Source organism: Harmonia axyridis, chromosome 1 (genome assembly GCF_914767665.1).
Source record: "Harmonia axyridis chromosome 1, icHarAxyr1.1, whole genome shotgun sequence".
Lineage (NCBI taxonomy): Eukaryota > Metazoa > Arthropoda > Insecta > Coleoptera > Coccinellidae > Harmonia > Harmonia axyridis.
Window position 1 is genome coordinate 44782708 of NC_059501.1, and position 27323 is coordinate 44810030.

General features: G+C 37.4%; 2 protein-coding genes across 3 annotated transcripts in view; both read left to right on the forward strand.

Annotated features, from left to right (window-relative positions):
• LOC123676965 (nuclear pore membrane glycoprotein 210) overlaps nucleotides 1-27323 on the forward strand; it is a 252898-nt gene that overhangs the window by 9155 nt on the left and 216420 nt on the right. The gene's annotated exons all lie outside the window — the stretch shown is intronic.
• On the forward strand, nucleotides 19002-20915 carry LOC123676975. Its single transcript, XM_045613340.1, has 2 exons — nucleotides 19002-19112; nucleotides 19880-20915. The coding sequence occupies exon 2, from the start codon at nucleotides 19880-19882 to the stop codon at nucleotides 20507-20509; it is 630 nt and encodes a 209-aa protein (XP_045469296.1). The 5' UTR covers nucleotides 19002-19112; the 3' UTR covers nucleotides 20510-20915.

Consider the following 27323-nt stretch of genomic DNA (forward strand, 5'->3'; position numbering starts at 1 on the left):
AGGATCGTTAGGATTTTTGATACATTTGATGAATGTCGAAATATGGTCTCCTCCACAATTCGCACATTTCAGCTGTGTTGTGATCGGTTTGGGGCACTCCGCTGTCACGTGTCCTTCTTCGCACTTCATACATTTGTATGCTGCATGGCAAAAGCTCTGTGAATGTCCGTATAACTGGCATCGGTAGTACTGGATGACTTCCAACCTTACTAGAACCGACTTGTTCTATGCCGTACCACCTCTGGACGGATGAATTTCTTGAACCGATATGCGATTTCTGGGCACCAGAGGATGGGGCCTATACGCGAACTCGCCGACTATCCAAAAATCATCCATATCTCGACTCATCTGTGGACAATGCAGACCAATGATTGTTCCAATTCACGTGCTCAATGGCCCATTCCAATCGCAGTCGTATATGATTTTGAATTAATTAAATCCTTTTCAAAATTGTTGTGAATGTATATTGTCTTTGACGAGCTGTTTCGATCGAAACAAAAACACCAGCACCGTTCAAAAGCCGCTGTTGCATGATTCGACTAGTACACAAAGGATCTCTACGTAGATACAGTCAGAAACCGATTTTGTGCATGAATGGTAGATCTTGGTCTTTCGACCAGTTTCTCGATATCGATGGTTGAGTCGGGAAACTATGCTTTCATTAACTTGAAAGAAATTCGCAACATCTCTCTGATTAGCCCTATTCGCTTCATCTGCACTAAGTTTACGTTAAGGCATTATTGCAAAACAAATTTTCAGATTTTGAATCAAAGTTGATTGTGAGAACGTAAAACAATTGATCTAAAATTTGTAATTTGAAACGCCAGCGACAAGAACATGCCTGAAACCGAGGAAGTTATCAAACGAGGAGCAAAAAACCATTCAGATAAAAGAAAGTTAACATTTATTTCTAATAAATGAACATTTGTCGGACAAGAATCGGGTACTTTTGAAACGATCACAAAATTCTCTTCCTTAACTTTAGTGGAGCAGTATATTCCACTCAATTCCATATTCCATTCTACGAATTTCAACCTCGCCAAACGACGTGAAACAACCGATCACAGTAGGCGCGCAATAGTTGCCAAACCTCGGATCACAGCAGGTATATACAGAAAATAAGAAATATTCTGCTTACTAAAAATTTGACAATTAGGAAAATATCCGATTATCCGATTCCAAATGTTCAAATTTGCATATTTTATCACGCAAATAAATATATTTCATTCAATTTAATAAATACATTCATAACGATATTGTAAAATTGTGGATTTTGAAATATATCACAATCCGACAACGTGATCTGACCATGTTGGGGACATGTAAAGATTGAAAATCTAGATTTTTAGTTTTTTCGAGATATCTTGAGAACCATCGAGGATATTTTGGAACTGTTAATACCAACACACTAAACCCTAAATAACGCAACTTTTTTTATAATTTAAGCCATCCTGTATCTCTAACGGTTTTCGATATCCCTGTAGTGCCCCTCTGATAGTTCTAACCCTGTATATTGGAAAAATGAAAATTTTAAGCTCATAGAGTTGGTGAGATATTGGAACTGACTGATCCTTCTGACTGGCACTGGATTCTGTCTGAAATGAACGCGGCAGACAGTGTTATCCGGAGTAATAATGAAGATGAAACAAATAAGGTGAGCTTTCCTGATTGGTTCTCTGGAACCTAGTTTTTATCAACAAGAGACGAATCGAATTGGCCAAGGAAATATATCTCCTAAAATAAGACTTCTGAAGGAATCATTCTGTTAACCACTATATAATTTGAAAAAATCCAATCTTACCGAGTATTGATAGATTTTCGAGATTCAAAAAACTTTCAACTTTCAAGGACACTCATCTGCAAAAATATGGCTGGGTAATATTCGTCTGAAATCATGCAATAAAGATATTTTTGTTGAAGATATCAAACATGCTCAATTATTATGGATTCAAGAATGTCAAAAAGAAGGTTTTCTGGAAGAATTTGAAATTCTGAAGAGAAATGAACAATTGCCCAAACAAACTAGGTCCCAGTCTTATCGTACATGCAGGGTGAAATAAGACACACACTCAAGGGAGTATCAGACGAGGTTTATTCATAGTATCACCAAGTTGTACATTACACGAGATACACAAGTTATCGCGTGAAGAACAATAATGCCTAATCTAGAACTCTCTAGCACATCTCTCATGGAACTGCCTACATTGGCTTATATGCATAGTTATATATCAGAATATAGTTTACGAATAATCATTGACGACATAGTAAGAAATTATTGGTAATTCAACAATGAATGTCGGTTTAGAACGTCCTACACCGTTTTCCGACACCTAACCTCCACTCCTCTCTATTCAACCATAATTCATCTGGTAGTTCTCTCTCCCCCAGTTCCTTATCTATTCCTTCCTGCCAGCTTGTCCTGAGTCTCCCCTTTTTTCCCTTGCGGTGTGCACAGTAATATCTGTTTTGGTATTCGATTTTCGGGCATTCGTTGGAGTGGGCAAATAAGCGAGGTAAGCAGTTATATCTCAGGATCCACTCATCGTAGAGACTTGCGGTAAAAATTTTTACCACTAAAGTGTACAAGAGAACACACTGGAAATTCTTTCGAAGTTCATACCTCTACCGCTAGGGGGTGTAATAGCTACCATCGAGAAGAAAAATGAATTTTACTTGAAAATGTTTCATATGAAGTTGAAGAAAAAATATCATCACTGTGATCCTTGGAAAATTCTCTATTTTTTCGAATTGTCACTTTCGATTTTACGACATCAAATAAGGGTAGGTGAAAGGGAGAAATCTGACTGATTGAAATGCCTGTAACTTCAGTTTGGCTGAACATTTTTGAGCAAATTAGATCTCGTCTGAAATCTTGTTGATTGAGGACAAAATATACTCATGATAAATTTGTTTTTGCTGCTTTCGATAGGGGGCGCTAAGTCAGAAGTTCATTGTTTTGTTCATTTTAGTCCGAAATTTCAAATGTAATGATTGGATTTTCTCAACAGAAGCAGAAATTCCATCAAATTTGCATGAAAAACCCCGTTGGTCGCTAAGCGTTAGTTTCAGGCGTTCTGAAGTTATGGCCGAAAGAAGATATTCTTCAACTGATGCACTGCGAAAAACCAAATTGTGTCGTTAAGTTCTGACAGAATCAGAAATCCCATCAAATTTGTATGAAAAAACCAAGAAGTCGCAAAGCGATAGCTTTAGGCGTTCTGGAGTTATGGCCGAAAAAAGATAATCTTCTACTGAAAAACTAAATTGTGTCTTCTTTCGGCCATAACTCCAGAACGCCCGAAGCTATCGCTTGATGGGATTTCTGTTTCTGTCAGAACTTAAAGACTCAATTTGGTTTTTCGCAGTGCATCACATGAAGAATATCTTCTTTCGGCCATAACTTCAGAACGCCTGAAACTATCGCTTTGCGACCTTCAGGTTTTTTCATGCAAATTTGATGGAATTTCTGTTGAGAAAATCCTATCATTACATTTGAAATTTCGGACTAAAATGAACAAAACAATGAACTTCTGACTTAGCGCCCCCTATCGAAAGCAGCAGAAACAAATTTATCATGAGTATATTTTGTCCTCAATCAACAAGATATTATCTTTCAGACGAGATCTAATTTGCTCAAAAATGTTGAGCCAAACTGAAGTTACAGGCATTTCAATCAGTCAGATTTCTCCCTTTCACCTACCCTTATTTGATGTCGTAAAATCGAAAGTGACAATTCGAAAAAATAGAGAATTTTCCAAGGATCACAGTGATGATATTTTTTCTTCAACTTCATATGAAACATTTTCGAGTAGAATTCATTTTTCTTCTCGATTGTAGCTATTACGCCCCCTAGCGGTAGAGGTATGAACTTCGAAAGAATTTCCAGTGTGTCATCTTGTACACTTTAGTGGTAAAACTTTTTACCGCAAGTCTCTACGATGAGTGGATCCTGAGATATAGCCGCTTACCTCGCTTATTTGCCCACTCTGTACATGTCCAAACCATATGAGTTGTCTAGTTTTGATATCGTCAAGGATCGTATGCTCGATACCCATTATCTCTCTAATCCTCGAATTTGTAATCCTTTCCATCCTTGATTTTCCAGCGGATCTCCTCCAGTAGTCCATCTCGGTTGCCAGTAGCATGCTTTGTGTTCTTTTTTTCAGCGGCCATACCTCACATCCATAAGTAATTATGATCTTTATCACAGTATTATATGTGGTCTTTTTGTTTGATTTTGAGATGCTTGGGTCCCACAAAATTCCATTCAACATGGCTATCGCTCTCCTCGTCTGTATTATTCTTTCCTTGATACCCTCATCTAGTGTTCCGTCCCGTGTCATCTTTAGTCCCAGGTATTTATACTCCCGGCAGTCTCCTATAACTCGTCCATCTTCTAACTTTATATTCTCCGGTGTCCCTCCTATCGTCATATTTTGGGTCTTCTCAATGTTAATCTCCAAACCCCATATTTTGTACTCCTCCACCAGCTTTCTCGCCATATATCTAGGTCATCATGATCCTGGGCTAGAATTATTTGATCATCCGCAAAAAATAGCGTATATAATGTATTTTCGTCTGCTATTGGTATTTCTATTCCCTTGCAACTATTCATCAATTTTTTGAGTGCTTGCTGTAGGTATATCTTAAATAACATAGTGGAGAGGCAGCATCCCTGTTTAAGACCCTTTGTAATTGGTATATTTTCAGAAAGTGTGTCACGTATTTTGACTTGAGCGGTTATATCTTCATAAAGGTTCTTAACATCTTTTATCACATTTGCATTGATGTTCGTTTGTTGTATGGTCTCCCATAATTTTTCCAGAGGTATGCTGTCGTATGCTTTTTGGAGATCTATGTAAAGAAGATGAATTTCATGATTTCTTGCTGTTTTTTTCTCTAATAACTGTGTCACCTTATATAAGTGATTCACAGTCAATCTTCCAGCTCTGAATCCCGCTTGCTCCTCCATTTCTATGTCATTGTACTCTGCTTCTATTTTTCTTTTCAATAATTTTCCATATATTCGACTCAGGGTACTTGTTACTGCCAATCCTCTGTTATTTTAGCAATTCTCTCTATTTCCTTTCTTGAAAATGGTCGAAATATAGGATGTTCTCCAATATCTTGGTGTGGTTGCCCCATCTATGCACATCTGGAATAGTGTTGTTAAATGGCGGTAAAGTTGTTCCGTTCCGTACTTTATGAGCTCTCCTGGTATTTCTCCTGGTCCAGCGGCTTTTCCGTTTTTTAGAGTTTTACATATTTCCTTTACTTCTCTCACCGTTATTCTTAATGGAGATGTCATTACTCTTATCTGTTCTTCATTTTTGTTATTGGTTTTAAATTCTGCTCTATTTTCTGTGAGTAGTGTTTTGAAATATGTCTCCCATCTGTCCATCGTTATTGTTGAAATTATGTCCTTCTTTTGGTTTTTTCTAAGTTGTTTCATCAACCTCCAGCTCTCTGTACTCTTCGTTCCACCCAAATACATGTTGATTTTTGAACAGTTTCTTTCCCAGGATTTATTTTTCATTTCGGTTATTTTCTTGCGAACTAGATTTTGAGCTCGTTTATATTCCGCTTTATCGTTTTAATTTTTTGTATTAAGGAATCTCTGATATTTGTCTCGCTTTTCCTTTATATCGTTTTCTATGTCTGGAGCCCACCAATAAGGTTTTCTATTTTGAATGGGTTCATACACACCAAGTGCTTCGTATGCGGCTGATTGGATACACGTTTTGATTGTATTCATAATATTCCTCTGGGTTTGGAAATCTCTTTTCTGTTAATTTTTCGTTTAGACGTTTCTTGTAGAGTTTTCTTGTACTTTCATGATCTAGGCTATCAATCTTAAATCTTTTTGGTTTGTGGATTATTTGTTGTTTATGATCTGATTCACGGTGTTCTCTTCTTGTTTTGTGTACTACTATAGTTCTGAGGAGATGATGGTCACTACCACAAGTGGCTCCTTTCACCTCTGTGAACCCTGACATCTTGTACCTATATATTCCACTTTGTTTCCTTCCTCACAATTGTATAATCGATAATTGATTTAAGATTTCTTGTAGGTTATATCCACGTGAATTTGTGTATATCTCGGTGTTGGTAGAAGCCATTCAATATTTTCAGATCATTCTGTTCGCATATAGTTATTAATCGGTTTCCGTTATCGTTTTTTGTGTTTTCTCCATATGGACCCACTATTTGGCTGTTTTTATTTTTCCCACTCTGGATGATAATTTCTCTTGTCTTTCCCACTTTTATAATTTCGTTGTTCAGATCTTCGAAGAATTTGTCTTTTGTGCTCACCAAGAAGTCATCATTTACTCCTTACACTCCTATAAGAGTTGTTTGGTGTCCATATATTGTTAAGTTCATTTTAATTATTCTTTCACTAACGGCTTCCCAGGATTGTATGCATTTTCTAAGATTTCTTCTTATCAGTATGGATATTCCCTGCTGAGCTCTTCGATCTTTCATTACTCCACTGTAGAAATGGTCGTAATGTATGTCCCATGCTTTCAGATCCTTGTCCCTTTTTTTTTCGATTCCGAGGCTTTTGGTTAGGTTTTTTAGCATTTAGATTTTTTTACAGGGGATAAGGAGCTGGCCTATCGCCCCAACCCTCCTCCTTTATCCGGGCTTGGGACCGGCAGTGGCCTCTTTAGAGCTACTCAATCCACCCCTTAGAGGCCACAGGCGGAGTTCCGTTTGAAACTCCTCAAGAGGAAAGAATCTGAGAGCTAATTAGTCTTTTGAGATGATGTTTTACCGACTTTATGCCGGCCTCCCAAATGCCGCCGAAGTTCGGAGTATAAGGTGGATTGAAGATCCACTGTATTGATCTCTGAGCCAAATGACTCTTTTTTTGATAATTTTTCGATTGAAGAAAGTGCGTCAACTCTGAAATCTCCCGTGCTGCGCCACGGAAGTTTCGACACTGATCCGACTATATACATGAAGGAATACCTCTGCGAGCGATAAATCGGTCAAGAGAAGCTAAAAAAGCGGCCATGGATAGACTCACGACTACCTCAATGTGAACTGCGCGCGTGGCGAAGCATACGAACAAAACTATGTATGTTTTCTCCGTTTTAGCATCTCTCCAATGGCAACATGACGAGCGTAAGCGAGCAGAGTGTTTTAAATGCGGAGTTAAGTAAATTGAAAAAAGAGGTGCTAATAGCTATAATTATTGAAAAAAAAGTGCCGGATGGGGTGTCAATATCGAGTGAGTTGAAACTACATATAGAAGGAGGTGAACTTAGTGATGAAACGGGGTTATTTGCGGACTCAATTGACCAATCAAAACATAACCTAAAAGAGACAATTATCAAAGACAATACAGAAAGTGACCTAAAAGTGGCGAGAGTACAGGCAGAATATTTGGAAAAATTAAATAAAAATTTTAAAGCAATGATTGATGATAAAAATATGATAATTTCATTATTGAAAAACGAAGGGAAATTCTTAGTATCCAACAATGCTGATGTCAATAAAAGCAAGGTTGCCGTTCCATCTAAGAAGTATGATATGAATAAGAAGATAGTGCGAGAGATAGTGAGAATAAACTAAGTCGGAGTTATTCTGTTGCTGCGACAAAGCAAACTGATGACATAACCGCAACATCTACAAAGGTTAGTGCCGTTAGTGGTGATTACATCAACTTAAAGAAAATACATGTGAATTCCCTAAAAAACTAAACGAAATGGCAAGAACATACCTCAAGAACAAATTTGAAAACCATAACTTTATTGTTAAAAAATTACCCTCGCATCAAGAAGCTACCAGTAGTTCCTTCAAAGTTGGTGCAAATTACACACTGTTATCAGAGTTGATGAATTCATCTATCTGGCCAAAAGGAATTGCGGTAAAGAGATTTCAGTTTTTTCGGAAAGACCGAAACGACGCACAGTGATGCAACCAAGGATATGACAGAATTTTGCTTCATTCGAGTTAGCCAAGTTAATGTTCAGTGTATAACAAATAAGTTCAATGTATTTCTTGATAAATCGTATGAAGTTTTAACACACTGTAGTAGGATGAGTGATCGCCTAGTATTTTGTGACTTCAATGTAAAATGTTTTATTCATAATGAGGAACGAAGAAATATTATTGATTTGTTCAACAGTTTCAACCTCAAAATCACTTCGGATTTACCTACGAGAATCCACTTTTGCAGGGATTCTGTTCAACGGGAGCAAAAACTCGATTATCTGGTAACTGACTCAGAATTTGTAGATGCATACGTAGTCCTACCAAACCTGGGTGACCATCTGGCGCAAATATGTGTATTGAAGAAAACGGAATATCGGTCAGTGACTAAGCCGAGTCAATCAAAACGTGTTTTAGAATTTAATATGATAAAGGCTTCGATAAGATATGATACTTTTAATGATGTTTACAATGCCGCCAGTATTGACGAAAAGTATAAGGAATTAGCATCGACTGTGATGATTAAAACTAAACCACTTCCCACAAAATAAAAATTGCAGAAAAAAATTGGATTACACATGAGGTGAGAGGGGAAAAATTAAGTAAGGGATATATTTTGGCTTACTAAAAATATGCCGACATCAGATTTAATTGAATTATACAAATCTCAAAAAAAAGAATATTTCAAACTTATTTCGAGGTCAAAACAGAATTACTATAGATCATTAATATCAAGTAGTGCTAATAAACAAAAATTAGTTTGGAGCTTGGTCAAAATAGATTTAAACAGGGAAATCGTGAAACCTAAGATAACACTGAACTATAACAACAAAAGTATTTCGAGTCCAGATGAATTGGTTCAGGCACGGAAATAACATTTCAGACACCTGTACAGTACCGAAAGCTGGCAAAATGAATACCTTTTTTTATTACGGAAGCAAGTGAAAATGAAGTTTCAGATATAATTTTGAAGATGAAAAACAAAAGTAGTGTCGGAAAAGATGGGATAACAATAGAACTAATTAAGTACCTCCGAGAAGAATTAATAGCTCCTTTAACGCACATAATAAACTCGATTATAGATACAGGAAGTATCTAGAAGGCACTTAAGGTTGGTCTTGTGGTCCCCATTCACAAGAAGGATGATCCTGAAATATGCGATAATTATAGGCCAATAACGTAGGCCTGAACGTGATCGGAAAAATTATCGAATGATTGATTTACGATCGAATGATTTTATTTATGGAGACGAATAAAATATTGACAAGGTTCCATTTTGCAAGGGAAGATCGACAGAGACAGCGGCCGTTGAAATGTTTGAATACATTTATCTTAAATTGGATGAGGGCGATTATGTCGCTGCTCTTTTCTTTGATTTGTCCAAAGCTTTCGATAGTTTAGATAGGGGATTCTTACTCAGAAAATTGCAGTTCTATGGCTTCAGAGGACATATGTTTACACTGTTGGAGTCATATTTGTCTGACAGACGATTGTGTGTGAGGATGGATGAATCGGTTTCGGAGGCATGATATAGATATAGGCGTCCCGCAAGGATCTGTGTTGGGACCTCTTCTGTTTCTGTTGTTTGTTAACGAAGTTCCAGATTATTTGAGTGAAGGGCGTACTATTATGTTTGCAGATGACACTTCGGTGGTGGTCTCCGCAGGGAACACTGCGGAACTGAAACTCAAACTGGAGCGAGTGAAGGAGGTTTTTGAATTCTGGTGTAGGAGGAACAATATTATTCATAATAAAAAAATAAAATAAAAATAAAACGGTATGCGTCAATTTTCGAGCAGGTATATCCAGGGAGACTATCAGCCTGCATGATTTAAAAATGTCAATGGAGACTACTTTTCTTGGGCTAAGAGTTGACGGAATGGTTGACTGAAAGAGTCATGTTGACTATGTCTGTGGTAGACTTGAATAGGTTGAAGAGGTCATTTGATCAGCAAACCTTGTTCACAGTTTACTACTCGTTTATATATACCTACCTCACCTATAATATAGTACGATGAATGATGATAAGACCTATGTATATTAATTCGGTGATCTTTAACAGGTTTCTAGGTCAGGGATTTATTCACAAAACCATCTTTCTGTAAAAAAGGCCAACTAGTTTCGACTTCATTCCAAAGTCTTCATCAGGGCTCTGAAATGGAACAACAAGAACTACAATCAAATACAGATGCACGAAATTACAACATTAAAAGTTAAAATCTAATTGTTAAAATCTTATTTTTAAAATCTTTACAAACAAATAAATTCAGAAAGTGAGGAAAAATGTTAGAAAAATATAGTGTTTTGACTAGAGTTGTCGACTTACATTTTCACTTTGTGTGGTTCCGTTGTCAATAATTAAAATGTTGGAAATGATAACAACTGCTTGCATAAAGGACTTTTTAAAAACTGAGGTTAGCATATCAGTTGTTTATGGAGTGTGCGCGTTTAATCTTGGTTGGACAACATCTTCTATCTATCTTTCATTTTTCCTATTAAATAATAGTACGCGGTATTCAGATTTTCTATGTGATTTCTCTTATTGATGGAATTTTTGTCCTGTTTTATGGATATCATCTCATGTAATAACCGTTTCTTTAAATTTGTCTGCCTACCTAATATTCCTACTGAGCCCGGATCGAAATTAAATGAATGAAGGAGATTTCTTACGTGCTCCGCTAATGCAGTATTATTTTCTTTTTTATTCTTCAATGGATTGAGGATGTTAAGGGAGTCTCTTTTGTGTTCAGAAATTCGGTCCTTAAGGTACCGACCAGTTTGTCCTATATATGTGGCTGGACAGTCTCTACAAGATATTTTATAGATGATGTTACTGAGTAATTCTGTGGGGGTTGCACACTTAGTTTTTGTGAAGAATTTTTTTATAGTATTATCAGATTTGAATGCTATATTGATGTTTAATTTGGTGAATATATTTTTGATTAATCTCCTAGATTTTCAACGTAAGTTACTTTGGTTCGTGAATTTGACAAATATAGAGTTCCCAGCAAATATCAAATATTTGCTTAGCTTAGGTGATAAGTTCAATTTGCCGTATTCAAGTCCGATACATCCCTTAAAAGAAATAATTATTGATATAGAATATATCCTTTCCTCATGTAATGATGAAGATAACACCAACTTAGCACGCAATTCTTTGATCAATACCATCACTAATTTTATTAGATCAAAAAACAACAACACAGACAAATTAAATAGCATATTGATGAAGTGGATTATGGATACAAAACAGTTCCTTAAAGCCAACGAAAATATAATTCTTACTAAAGCGGATAAAAGTAAAACAACTGTAGCCATATACAAGGAAGAATACGACAAAAAAGCTTCAGATATTTTGAATGATAAGACAACCTACTGCCAACTTAATGATGATCCAACCAAAACTATTCAATCTAAACTAAATAAAATTATATCAAAGTTATACAAGGATAAAAAGATTGGAGATAGCACTTACAAACTCGTGAATTGTACTAATGGTTTATGTCCTAGGATCTATTTCTTACCTAAAATTCATAAGATAAATAACCCATTAAGACCAATTGTCTCATACACCGGAAGCCTCTTATATAACCTTAGTAAATATTTAGCCCAACTTTTAAACCATGCTTTTGAGAAGGACGATAGATACACGAGAAATTCCTTCGAGTTGGTAGAATATTTGAAAACTGTCACAATTCCAGACAACTACATACTGATTTCACTAGATGTAGTATCACTTTATACTAATGTTCCACTTGACTTGACAATAGCAATAATCAAAAAAAGTTGGGAAAAATTGAGCCTCATACAACTTTATCAATTAATGATTTTTTACAACTCTTCACTTTTTGCATCGAAAATAGTTATTTTATGTTTAATGACACATATTTCAAGCAAATCTTTGGACTGGGTATGGAAAATAATTTGGCACCGGTTACATCTGACATAGTTATGGTGGAGGTTCAGAATTCAGCCATTGAAAAATTGAGTTTTGAGATACCATTTTTCAAGAGATATGTTGATGATATTTTCACGTGTATTCCTTTCGATAAAAAGGATGAAATCCTTGCAGCATTCAATAGCATTCATCCCCGCTTAAAATTCACTATTGAATTAGAATCACGAGATAATACACTACCTTTTTTAGATACATTGTTGATTAGACGAAATAATAGGATAATAACAGACTGGTACCGAAAACCAACATTTTCCGGGAGAATACTTAATTTCAACTCAAAACACAATATGGCACAGAAAATTAACATCATTGATAATTTAAAACATAGAGCTCTCAAACTTTCTAACAACGAATTTCACGAACAAAATATCATTAAAATAAAATCAATTCTGGAAAAAAATAACTATCCCGCTAAATTCATAAATAAAATTCTTAACAGAAAAGATCCTGAGCACCACAGGCCACAAGAAGAAGAGGAAAACAAAAAGTATTTCAAAGTAACTTACGTTGAAAATCTAGGAGAGCAAATCAAAAATATATTCACCAAATTAAACATCAATATAGCGTTCAAATCTGATAATACTATAAAAAAATTCTTCACAAAAACTAAGTGTGCAACCCTCACAGAATTACTCAGTAACATCATCTATAAAATATCTTGTAAAGACTGTCCAGCCACATATATAGGACTGGTCGGTACCTTAAGGACCGAATTTCTGAACACAAAAGAGACTCCCTTAACATCCTCAATCCATTGAGAAGAAGAAGAAGAGAAATTACATAGAAAATCTGAATACCGCGTACTATTATTTAATAGGAAAAATGAAAGATTGATAGAAGATGTTGTCCAACCAAGATTAAACGCGCTCACTCCATAAACAACTGATATGCTAACCTCAGTTTTAAAAAGTCCTTTATGCAAGCAGTTGTTATCATTTCCAACATTTTAATTATTGACAACGGAACCACACAAAGTGAAAATGTAAGTCGACAACTCTAGTCAAAACACGATATTTTTTTCTAACATTTTTCCTCACTTTCTGAATTTATTTGTGTGTAAAGATTTTAAAAATAAGATTTTAACTTTTAATGTTGTAATTTCGTGCATCTGTATTTGATTGCAGTTCTTGTTGTTCCATTTCAGAGCCCTGATGAAGACTTTGGAATAAAGGCGAAACTAGTTGGCCTTTTTTACAGAAAGTTGGTTTTGTGAATACATCCCTGACCTAGAAACCTGTTAAAGATCACCGAAATAATATAGTACTATGGGGCAATAGTGTCCAATGGCTGAGGGTCTTTATCAGTCAAGAGAGAATAATCAGACTGATGTTCAATTTAAAAATAACTGATTCATGTAGACCGTATTTCAAGAAATTTGGTATTTCACCATTTCCATGTATTTATATATAAAATATTACTTCATATGAAGCAGACACAATCGCGCTACGTGAGAAATTCAGATAACCATCATTATAGCACCAGAAATGCGAAGAAATACGTGTTGGACGCGCATAGAACATCTAAGTTTGAACACTCTCCAGAATATGTTGGAAAAAAACCTATCAATACACTCCCGGAAGCCATAAAAAATATGACATATCAAAGATTCAAAGTGAAAGTAAAAAAATTATTGTTGAATAAATGTTACTATTCGTTAATGAGCTTTACCAAGATTAATTTGAATGTCTCTAAATGTTTATTAATTATTGTCCTTCTGACGTATATATCTGTTCTTGTAATGGCTAAAATATGAATAAATTATTGTTATTATTATTGTTATATTTCGTAAGGAAAGGACCACCGACATCTACACCGCATTGCATAAAACACCTTGAGGGTGTAACACGCGATGATGGAAGATCAGCCATCGGAGGCTGTAAGGGAACCGCCTGGAACTTGTAACACGGCAAGCAGCGGAATATTCTATTTCGAATGAGACTCCTTGCCGAAGGAATATAATATTCTCTCTGTAGGAGAGACTGCACCAACTTTGGACCACCATGACAGGAAAAAATGTGATAGTACTCACACAATAACCGAGCTAAGTGAGAATCCCGAGGAATAAAATAAGGATGTTTCGTGTGATAAGGAAGGCTGGCTTTTTTTAACCTGCCCCCTATCAGCAAAAACCCGGAAGAATCCAATCATCCCATTCTGTCTTCAGCAAACAAAGCCTTTGAAGAATAACAAGATCTGAAGTGGTGATCCAAGTGGTAAAGCTTCAAGATTATTGTCTCTCTCGCTTACCTTTCAGTGTACCAATTTTCAAACGTTATGTCGATGATATTTTCACTTCCGTTCCTGTTAACACTGAACAACTCGTGTTGGACACTTTCAACTCTTTCCACCCAAAATTACAGTTCACTTTAGAATTGGAATCAAAAAGCGCTCTGAATTTCCTTGACATGAGAGTTGAACGCATGGATGATAATGTCTTGTACGTTGATTGGTATCATAAACCTACTTTTTCTGGCAGGTTTATAGGTTTTCACTCCCATCATGCCATGATACATAAAGTTAATATCATACGAAATCTCAAGTTCAGAGCCTTGAACCTCTCTGACAAAAGGTATCATGAAAAAAACCTGAAAAAGATCAGATCCATTTTACTTAACAACAGCTATCCGGCGCATCTCATAAGCAAAATATTAGGGGAGTCTCTCAAACCCTCTCCACCACAGATCATTTCATCTGAGGGACCTTCGAGTACAATTTTATATTATAACGAACTCATATATATCAAAGGCCTCTCAGAGAGACTATCCAAGATTATTCAAAAGGAGAACTTCAGGGTGTCTTTCAAAAGTTCAAATACCTTAGGCAAGAATTTTTTCAGTATTGTCAAAAACCCGACACCAACTCTTCTGAACTCCAATGTTGTTTATAAAATCAGCTGTCTAAATTGTTCTCGCGTTTACATAGGCCAGACGGGCCGATATCTGAAATCCAGAATACAGGAACATATTAGGTCTGTCCGTTTGCCGATCTCCTACCCTAAAACAGCCTTGGACGAACATTGCCTGAACGAAAGTCACAACTTTAATTTTGAGGACGTCAACATATTAAATAGGGAGCCATACTTGACCAATCGGCTAATTTTTGAGATGTTACAAATAAGTATCCATGACTCAGTAAATTCTAGAGCTGACATCCAACAACTTCTTCTTCTTCTTCTTGTGTTGCGTCAAGTGAATTTCACACAAACTTTACGGACAGTTGAATATCCACAAAGACGCATTTGGGTCGAAAAGCCAACCCCCGCAGGTACAGCAAGGGCTAAAAATAGAACTGGAACTTCCTTGGCGCCAGGAGCCACATATGGTCATCCTGAAGTCACATCGTAGGAACAAAGGAATGAGGACGTGGACCAATCAGGGACCTGGATGGCGCTTTGGTATGCAGAATCCAAGGCGACGATTAACATCCCCAGAAAATTGGGGCATCATACACCAGTACGCTTGTAGCTGTTACCTTGTAAACATATAACTTGTACAGCCAAATTCATTATAGTAGTTAAGAAATCCGGTGTTTCATTATCCCAATTTAATAGAATTATAGTTGATCGATTCAACCAATAAACATTGGTCCTTCGAGCCGGATAGTGAACATTGCGAAAGATTTCGACGGGTAGTGTTGTAAAATCGGGAAACAACGCTAAGGTGTACAAGTGCAAACGGTAGCAGAGTTCAGCGTATTCAAGGCATTTTGGTGTTCCATTTGGGGAGAACACAGCAACACAATCAAGCATAATCAAGGAAGTTTTTTGGAGTTCCACTAGGGGGACGACACAGCAACAAAAAACTTACAATAAAGGCGATTTCAAGGCATTTGTAGGAGTTCCACCTGGGGACAATACAAACGGATACATAGGATTACTGGTTACCCAGCAGCAGATTGGTAGCTAGCTATAATCACTCAAGGTACAGAAAAAGGACGGATTGTGAGTACATTTTCCTTTCCCTCCTCATTCACTTGGGTACGATTTATCAGTGCATTGACTGGTTGAAATTATTAAATAAATTAGACTCTCATTATTTCTCACAAAATGTCGGAATTGAATCTATCTAAGTATATATAAAACCGCTTGCACATTTACGTCAAACTTTAAACGTAAAATCACAGCCCAAACGGGACCATCTAGAGCAAAAATGACAAGAATAAGACCCCCCTCAAAATCATCTGGAGATCCCGGGAAAAATCCCAAACCTTCGATTCTCCCCGCGGTTTTCGAGTATACGGGGTGTTTCGGATCATTTTGACATTTCGAGTCCCATATTTCTGTGGTATCTGTGGACAATTTGGCTGTCAGTGTCATGTTAATAATAAATATTCCATTTCGATATATGAAAGTTCCTGAAAAAGTTTGCAGTTTCCAAAATTGTTATTCAATATTTAAATAAATGCCGACAGATAAAATGCAAAGTCTTCGGCGAATCGAAAATTCGATAGATATTTGTCAAAATTTAGAAATGAACATTTATATCATCGAATGCATTTTCCTCAATTCAGGTTTGTTTTAAGTGTTTGTATTATTTGGAATTAATTGGATGAATGTTACTTTATTTCAGGAATTTTTCGTTTATTTTCCACAAACTATAAAACTACATTCCCTTTCGTGAAAATTTGAATTTATTGCGACAGAAGATGGAACTTCCAAAGAGAACAGAAGCTTCATTCATCAATTCAGTCTTGGATTGGAGTAAAAGTTATGCTACTATAAAACAGTATTAAACAGATAGAAAAACTCCTTATAGATAATTCACAATTGGCTTTATTACTGGAAAAAAAGAGCCAAGTTAGTCAGATAACATTCAAAAGTTTCCATGTGTTTTTTGAATATCTAAAATATACACTTTTACGACAGAGGAGTGCAAAAATATAAGTGACCACTCCGTTTTTGAAGAATTTGAGTGCAGTGCTGTTGAATTTATAATGAATAAGTCAAATCTTTCATACTAATAATTTCAACTATATATACCCTGTTATATTATTTTCCGCTCAACTGAAACATGTATTAATAAACCTTGGAAATTAGAGACTCTCAAACTTATAACCTGATTTCTCAAAAAGGTTTCACCAAGATAAGATATTATAGGTAATTGCTTATGAGGTAACATAGGCCATGGGTATTTGAAAGGCAAGTCTATTCGTTATGTCTCTTTTTAGTTGGTTTATTATAGCTATACTGAATATTTCTAAAAATAACATTCACTTTAGATGTGAATTAATTAAATTTGGACTTATGCATCATATATGACTATGAAATTGAGAAAGATATATTCTTCTAAATTCCATTATAAGTCTTTTGAATAGTACTTTGAAGATATCGATTTCAATAACGTATGGAATATATCAGTTGAAATACTAGTCAAAATGTTACGACAGAAATAAATTCTGAAGGATCATTCAGTAAATGAAAAATTTTAAAATGGCAGTCACTTTCGAAATTGGTATCAATTTTCCAGCAATTCAATGAAGGTATAAAATACTTTAAAAAGCAGACTATTTATTGAAAATTTCCATGTCATGAATGAATGATCAAATTTGTATAAAAATGTAGATACCTACCTATTTGTTCACTAAAGTTTCCAATCTTTTAATCGTTATGGAAATAGGTGCTATATGGCCATTTCAAAAATGCTATCCTACTGATTTATTCATTGCTTTTCATTTTGGTAGAAATTAAATTATTCATTGATTCAGATCCAAAGTTAACATTTGAAAAAATCAAGTCAGTGTAGAAATCGAACCCATTAATATAGGTCAATAGTATTGGCCGATACAATTTTAGTACCGATTTCAAATACTCAGTTCCTTTTGACTGAAGTAAAAATTGAACAATGATCTTTGTATCTTGAAATGAGTTTTGCACTTTTCTAGTGTTCAACAATGAGATAATTATTAAATTGACTCAAGAAATTAACAGAGTATGCTATATCAGGACTAGTTAATACTGCTAAAGATGTTAATAAACCTATTAATTTCTTATATGGTTCATCATTACAACTCTCTTTTGTTGAATTAAAATTCCATTTAGTTTTCACATGTTCACAATCAGACATGTTGAATTATTGCAATACATATTTGAAGAATATAATCGATAGCGTTAGTACCTTTTCCATAATTTCTAGTAATATTCATCCCTAATCATTTTTTAGCTTCCCCTAATTTCTTTATCATAAAATTTTCTATCAGAAAATTCATTCAGAATTAACATTAGTTAAAACAAAAAAGTCATCCACGTACAATGCAACAATAGTAAGCCAGTTATTTTTTGATTTATGTAAATACTATGATCAGTTGTTGATCTTTTGAAACTTATATCTATCAAAATTTTATTTACTATATAGGACATAAATTGCCCTGTTTAATTCACTTCTTAGTAAAACCCAGAGCCACAAGTCTCGTTCTATAACATAGCATCAATACAATCTTCAGATACTAAAAAACTCCTTAGTTCGTCAGGAATTTCCAATAGGTCCTTCAAATTGTTGCAATTATATTGTATTTCTTCACAAAATATGGAATAGAAAATAATTTGCTGCACAACTGAAAAATGTATTGATAAACCTTGGAAATGAGGGACTTCTTATAACCTGATTTCTCAGATATGGGTATCCGAAAGGTAGATCTATTATTCATTCTGCCTCTTTTCAGTTTGTTTATTACAGCTATACTGAATATTCCTAAAACAAAAATCTCACTGTAGGTCTTTTCATAGATCTTATCGAACGATTATGTAAATTCAATAATTGTCAAAACTGAAAATAAACATTGAATGCAATTTCTTTATTTCAGGTAGTATTTCTATTAATGAGTCAATTGAATAAATGTAACTTCATTTTAGGGCTCACAAGTAAATATCCAATGGAATGATAGCCTTTAAAATATATCTATTATTTTAGCTCTGTGCCTTCGGCTTGACCTTTCGGAGATTACCCCGCTGATTTCTTTCATGAACATGTGACTATACTTACCCCTCTTACGCGCGGAAGCTACGCCAGAGAGGAGAACTCTCCCCTCCGTACCATTTCTCCTTTGCCGGCTAGGAGTGGCGCTGTAATCCACAGTGCCCGCGTTTCTTCAGTACGCTGTTGATTCTCGACTAGTGAACAAGTGAAATAAAAGCGTTCGTTGTTATTACGATCGTTTAACACTGTGTAGTGTTCGGAATTGTGAAATTATCTTTCCGGTGCCTAGGGGTCCCATTGGAAAGGTAAGTTTATGAATTATCCCTTTTTTCGTTGTAGGAAGCTACGTTCTACTAAGATCAGCCGATTGCCTCCTCAACCGCAGCCGTCCGTCTCCGAAGACGCAGCCGAAAGGCCCCGCAGACGCAGCCGAAAGGCTCCACAAATGCAGCCGAAAGGCTCTGCTCATGCAGCCTAAAGGCTCCACAAATGCAGCCGAAAGGCTCTGCTCATGCAGCCTAAAGGCTCCACAAAAGCAGCCGAAAGGCTCTGCTCATGCAGCCGAAAGGCTCCACAAATGCAGCCGAAAGGCTCTGCTTATGCAGCCGACAGGGCTCCACAAACGCAGCCGAAAGGCTCTGCTCATGCAGCCGAAAGGCTCCACAAATGCAGTCGAAAGGCTCTGCTTATGCAGCCGAAAGGCTCCGCAAACGCAGCCGAAAGGCTCTGCTCATGCAGCCAAAAGGCTCCACTCATGCAGCCGACAGGCTCTGTTCATGCAGCCGAAAGGCTCCACAAACGCAGCCGAAAGGCTCCACAAAAGCAGCCGAAAGGCTCCACAAATGCAGCCGAAAGGCTCTGCTCATGCAGCCGAAAGGCTCCACAAAAGCAGCCGAAAGGCTCCAGAAACGCAGCCGAAAGGCTCTGCAAACGCAGCCAAAAAACTCTGTTTTACTGAGGCAGTCGATCGGCTGTTCAGCTGAATATCTGTACCACTCTCTCAGGGTTAGCTGAGAAGGACTATTTGGTCTTGAACTTTTCATACTTTCTAAATTAACTCTCTATTCTCCAGATGGCACTACCAACCCACTTCATTAAAATCGGTGAACTGCTTGAAGAATCTGCAGAGACAGAAAATGATAATCTGATTTTGGAAAGGCTGAAACTTTTGGCTCAGGAAAACTTGCCAGAGGGTTGGACCGAGTGGAAGGTGGCCCAGCTGACGAAAGAACAGGTGCTAGGAAATCCAGTGGATCCCCTGGTCCTCAACAAAATCAGGTTTGCACTTCCTACTCTGGGAGTAGTGAGGGCTTTTTCTCCAGAAGCGGATCATCTGTCGGAAAAAACCTACAGGGACATCAAAATGTCTATGTTAGAATGGGCCTTCTGCAGGGCCCTGATTATGAGTCCCCCATTTGTTTCCAATCGAATAAGAGGTTCGGCCGCCCAATCCGAAATCTTCAATCAGGCGGTTAGAGATATGAAACCTTTGCTAATATCCAGGCAAGAAGCTTCAGGCCAGTTGGGTGAGAAGTCAGAAGCTGGTTCAGAAGAAGAAATGTCTGAAGACTCCCATGGTAAACGTCGAAGATATTCTTCAAAGGAGCAAGTTGTGAAGAGACCAAGGCTTGATCGAGTCGCCCTTCTTGAAAATAAGGTGGATACAATGTTTGCTTCAATCTGCGCCCGCCTGGATGATTAGCAAAAACTCAATCTACAGGGGTCGAGTCATCGGCCGAAGAGGAAGATGAGTTACCTTATAATTCTGATCAAGAGAGCTCCCAAACTTGGCAAGCGCCAGCTATTGATTTCACAGATAACCTAGATCTAGATTTTTTACCTGATGTAAAGGAAGCTGCTCCGGACATTCCGGAGCCCAGTCCAATCATAAAGGCAGAAGGTATTGCCTGCCAACGTTTTGGTTCAGAATCGTGGAACAAAATTAGATATAAAGAAGTTCAGAAACGCTTGCAGGCGGCGCCAGTTTTTGGGGCTCTCAAAGTTAATTCGCAGTTGGGAAGTTTAGCGACTAGGTCTTTCGCCTCGGACCTACTAGTAACATTTGATGATACATTAGGCACTATCTGCCGTGGCCTTTTAAACCAAAGAAAAGCATTAGCTGAGGTTTTGAAAGGCCTTACCGCTAAGCACCCTGATATTGTCGACGACCTAAAGTCGGTCCTAATTGATACCAATTCTAATTTTAAGAACTATTCAGATGATCTTTTACAATTTGTATATGCTCATAGAGCAGAAACCATTAAATTTAGACGTCAAGCATATAAAACGAAATCGGACTTTCAAACAGTCAAATTGAACCAAATTCCCCCTTCTTCGACGCACATTTTCGATGAAGAAAAATTAACATATTTTTTAAAAGAACAAGGAGGTTTTTTCAATGTTTTTTACAAGCAGTCAGATAGATCCGGGAACAGAACATATTCTGTCCCTCAAAAAAAGTCTCGGTTAGAGCACAAGAGACCGTCTAAATTTCAGCCATCGAAATCTAAGAGCTCATCTTGGCGAAATCGTTCGAGTCCTCATTCTACTGCAGTTGCTTCATATAGAAATCGTCGAGAAACAAGGGGTGGTCACGTAGGAAGAACCAACAAGCCGCGTCGTCCAGAAGGCAAGAGGCGTCTTTGACGCGCCCTTTGTAGCAGGTCAGATCAAAGGGTACTCGAGCATCTGGAAAAAGCTAGGCGCTCCAACATACGTGATGAAAGCAATAAAAGGTTATTCCATCCCCTTTGTAAAGAAACCTCCTTCTGTTCCGTTGACAGGTGCTCTTATAAAAAAATTTTCCACAAAAGTTTCAGAAACTATGTCAAAAGAAATCAATACTCTAATAAATCAACAAGTGGTGGAACCATCGGTGGCAAAGACCGGGTTCTTATCTCAACTATTTTTAGTCCCGAAACAAGACGGGAAGATGAGGCAGATTTTCAATCTTCGGCGTCTCAATGGGTATTTAAATCCCAAGCCTTTTCGTCTGGTAAATCAAAACAAAGTACCAGGGTTTCTTCAAGAAGGCGACTTTGTAGGGAAACTGGACCTATCACAAGCATACTTCCACATTCCAGTAAAGGAAGAGCATCGCAGGTACCTCTCCTTCGCTTACAAAAGGAGAGTATTTCAAATGACATGCTTACCATTCGGTCTGTCCAGTGCTCCTCTGATTTTCTCTCGAATAAGCAATTGGTTAGCGAGTATCCTTCGTGCAAAGGGTATTCGGGTAATCGTTTATCTGGACGATTTTCTTCTTGCACACCAAGATTCAACAACACTAATGAGACAGTTGGAATACGCAGTAGATCTTTTTCAGAGCCTAGGCTGGAAAGTAAACCTAGAGAAGTCCAATTTGGAGGCACTGAAATCAGTGGAGTTTTTGGGTATAATTTGGGACACCGAACAGAACAGAAAGACCTTACCCTCCAAGAAGACTCAACGAATTCGAGAGAGCTTACACCAGTTGGTGAGCAAGGGTACTTGGAGCTGGGAGTCGGGAAAATCCTTGATAGGCAGGCTAGGTTTTGCGTCTCTGGTTACCCCTATGGGTCGCCTCTTTACGAGAAGGCTTCAACGGGCAAGCAAATGGTTGCCAGAGATCCAACCGAGAAAGAAATTTCCGTGTCCCAAGGAGGCTCTAGCCGATTGTCGATGGTGGTTACAGAACCTTTCCACTCCCGGAAGGATTTTCATCTCCGAGCCGACAATGTTTTTGTCAACAGACGCATCGGACATGGGTTGGGGCTTTCAAATGAGCGAGACGCAGATGTCGGGGACGTGGACACAGACTCAGAAAGCCTGGCACATCAACAGGAAGGAATTGTTCACCGTGCTTATAGCCGTGAAGAAATTGAAGAAATCATTGGTGGAAAAATCCCTGATGATACAGTCAGACAACAGAACTGTTGTGGCCTACTTGAGAAATCAAGGGGGGACGAAATCAAAGGCTCTTTTGGAACTAACGAGAGAGATACTTTCCATAACACACGAGTTTCGGATAGCCATATTTCCCTACTACCTTCCCGGATATTGCAACACAATGGCAGATTGCCTGTCAAGGGGTCTGATTCTTCCCGATTGGCATATAAAAGCGGAGGTGACATCGATGATTTTTTCCAAATGGGGAATCCCGGAAATAGATTTGTTTGCGACGAACCGATCGAGAGTAGTTCCAGAATATGTAACGATAGATGCGAGAGACACGCGAGCAGTGTTCATAAACGCGTTCAGCAGACCCTGGGTGTTCAGGCTCGCCTGGATATTCCCACCACCTCCACTAATTCCCAGAGTTCTGCAAAATTTGAACAAATCCCAAGGAACTTTCATTCTAGTAGTCCCACGTTGGGAGAAGGTATTCTGGAGGGCAGACCTCAAACACAGAGCTCTAGAAGCTCCAATAATTCTAAGGAATTTGTCCCACGCTCTTATCGATCTTTCGACCGATCTTCCTCCGCCCAGATCAGAGGACCTTCGTTTGGAAGTTTGGAAGGTACGGGGTGGACTCCGTTAATGTCATGTCTATCACCAGATGATGTCGCACTTCTTCAGGGTGCTTGGAGAGATTCAACTTTACGAACCTATCACTCGGCCTGGAAACAATGGAGGTCTTGGTGCGAAAGGTCGGGTGTAAGATCCAATGGACCAAGCGCATCAGATATTTGTGCATATCTGTCGTTTTTGTTCAGAGTTAAAAAGTTAGCTCTGTCGACGATCCTGGTCCATAAGTCTGTGGTGATAACTCTCTCTTCACCCGAGGGCGCGGAACGACTGTCAGGGCATCCATTGATTAAAACGATGTTGAAAGCCATAGGCCTCAAGACCTCGGCATGTCTTACGCATAAGTCAACCATTTGGAATATCCTAGATCTAGTCAACTGGTTGAAGTCACATCCCCCGGATCAGAATAGTTTTTTTCAAGTATCACGACACACAGCCATCTTGTTGCTATTGGCCTCAGGTCGTAGGATTCATGATCTTACACTCATCAGCCTGGATAAAGATCACTGCCAGCTTTCGAATTCTACGATCATATTCTGGCCTATGTTTGGGTCTAAAACGGATCGAACCAAATATCGCCAATCCGGTTGGGAGCTAAGAAGTTCGGGAGATGAACTCTTAGACCTGGTCAAATGGGTTAATCTCCTAATTAAAGTGTCTGAGCAGAGAAGGAGGGCTAAGAAAAATCTTTTCCCTCTTTTTATCACAACCAGAGGGGCAGTTAGAGCAGCAACAAGGACAATAATAGCAGGACGGCTCAAAGAACCTTTCAAGGATTTGAGAATTGAAATGGGTCCCGGGTCTATCCGTTCCGCAGTAGCATCTTTTGATTTTCAAAATAATGTTTCAATAGACTCCATCTTGGAGAAGGGTAATTGACGAGGTTCAAATAACTTTTTCAAGCACTATTGCAAGAATGTTGAAAGACCAAGAGAATTTAAAAGACTTAATTTACGAAGTTCCTTCAGTTCAGTATGATCCATCAAACTCGATGCTGTGATTTCTCATGTGATATCATTGGACAGATTTCTTGGTCATTGTATGAAATGTTTTTCTTTCAAACCTTTATATATATATATATATATATATATATATATATATATATCTTTCCTACATATATACATATATATATATATATATATATTTCATAGTTATATATACATTGTTACAGAGTTGAGTTTTGTTTTTTGTTTGTGAATCTAGAGAAATATTTTATTTATTTATTTATTTTTTTTTTTTAACATTATATACTTTGAGTAAAGAGGAGGTTTTATTCCATACTCTTAATCTGATAGTCACAGTACGCTGGATGCCGGCAGATGCCAAACACTTCTCCGAAAGGTCAAGCCGAAGGCACAGAGCTAAAATACAACCGTTTTCCACCCCGAAGGGCAAGAAAACGGATATTTTAGGTCTTGCCGAGGCTTGACCTGAGTAATGCCTTGCCGTCATTTTAAGAGAAGGTACTGAAGAAACGCGGGCACTGTGGATTACAGCGCCACTCCTAGCCGGCAAAGGAGAAATGGTACGGAGGGGAGAGTTCTCCTCTCTGGCGTAGCTTCCGCGCGTAAGAGGGGTAAGTATAGTCACATGTTCATGAAAGAAATCAGCGGGGTAATCTCCGAAAGGTCAAGCCTCGGCAAGACCTAAAATATCCGTTTTCTTGCCCTTCGGGGTGGAAAACGGTTGTATTCATTTTGAATTGACTTATCAATATTTTCATCGGCAAGACATAAAATGACAAATTTTCTTTCGAAGTTCAAATTCAGAGAAGAATATGCTAATAATTGTCTATTGTAACTATTAAATAAACAAAAAAAAAGGACCATAAAAAGGATTACAACTTAACTAACAAACATAAACTTTTTTTGTCAATTTTTCCCACCCAATCATCAATTAAATTTGGACTTATGCATCATACATGTCTCTATAAAGAAGAAATGTGCTAATTTAAAATCTTAATGTTGGGATTATATTATTATTCAATATTCTCTAAAAATTTTTTACAAACCTATAAGCATGAATAACTTTCTTGAAAGACTGACGCTCACATTTTGATTATTCATTTCTCCCAAATTCTTCAAAGAAAGAAATTGCCATTTCTGGAAAAATGGGATCTGAGAATTTGGTTGATATCGGTTATTTTTTATTCATTATTAAAGAATACAATATACGATTTATATTCGAACAAAATTTTAAGACATGCGTCTGAGTTTGACTGACAATTATGGTCATAGAGAAATCTTTGTTTATGGTTATGACTGCGTTCGGCAAATCCACACTAGGGATGGGCAAAGGCCAGAAAACTATCGATATCTATATATTGTATCGATATTTTCTGACACTATCGAAATGTATCGAAATATGTAAGAGTAAAATATCGATATATATCGCTGTGATATTTTGGTGTGAGAAAATTCTGTTGATTTGAATAAAGTTTTTCTATCATAGAGGATAATAATAAGATACAGTGGAAAACGACATATTTAGTAGTTTGCTTCCATTTTTATGGAGTATTTTGTCCTCCTGAACATTCATAGGGACATTGATGTTGACGAGGACGCTGTGATTACAAGGTTCTCAAAGGGTTCAAAGTTTTGAAGACCAAATTAGATTTTGTGATGTGTAGTTGCCAATTGTCTTCTTTTTTTCATATTAAACAATCTATTTTTTTTTTAATTTCTACCTGAATGGTTAAAACCCTGATAAGTAAATAAAGGTATTATAATACAACAAATACATAAGGGTAAAACTTTTTTGCGAAATTCGAGGCTCTATTGTAAAAAACTGGTTATACATTTATAATTCAAAGTATTGCCCATCGCTGGTCACTACTTTCTCCCATCTCTCGGACAGCGTACGAATTGAAAAAACTGGTCGTCTTTTGAAGCGATCCACGAATCGATCCAAGTTATTACTTCTTCATAAGATCGGAAGTGTTGTTCAGCCAGGCCATGTGCTATTGATTGAAACAAGTGATAGTCCGTGGGAGCAACGTCTGGAGAATACGTCGGGTAGGGTCGTGGGGTAGGAATTCCCATTTTAACGTTTCCAAGTATATCTTGATTACTTTCGCAACATGGGGTCGAGCATTGTCATGCAGTAAAATCAATTCATCTTCTCTCTCGTTGTATTGCGGCGGTTTATCTTTCAATGCTCGGTACAAACGCATTAATTGCGTTCGATAACGATCGCCTGTGATTCTTTCAGTCATAATACACTACGCCGAGCTGGTCCCACCAAATACTGAGCATGACCTTAGAATCGTGAATATTCGGTTTGGCCGTCGATGTGGAAGCATTGTCAGGATATCCTCATGATTTCATGCGCTTGGGATTATCGTAATGAACCCATTTTTCGTCTCCAGTCCCAATCCGATGCAGAAACCCCTTCCGTCTTTGTCTTGCAAGCAGCTGTTCACAAGTAAATAAACGTCGTTCAAACACCTCGCGGCTTCAACTCGTACCGCACCCAATTTCCTTGTTTCTGAGTAATTCCTATGACTTTCAGGCGTTTTGAAATGGCTTTTAGTGTCACTCCTATTGATCCTACAATTATTGTTGCGTTTGACATGAATCTTGATCAATTATTGCCTCCAATTCTGCATCTTCAAAAAACTTCTCTCTTCCACCGCGATGCTGGTCTTCGAAATCAAAATCACCATTTTTGAAGCGTTGAAACCACTCATCTATTTCTTTATTTATTTAATCAAACGGAACAAGCCATTTTACAGATGTACCAGAAAATAACTAAACCTAGACATAAACAATATCGTTGGTACGTTCTTCCACCAATATCGTTCTTACTATAGGTATTTGAAAGCATTCGATGAACCTCAGCCGCGGATTTTTTCATATTTTAGTAGAAAATTGAAACCTCCCGCAAATGACGAGAATTTGGCTCGTAAGCTAACATGGTTAGTCGTGAATAACTTTATGATGCAGACACAAATCGACTAACATGTCAATGGCGTTATGTTCACAAATACCTAAACTTATTGTATGACATCT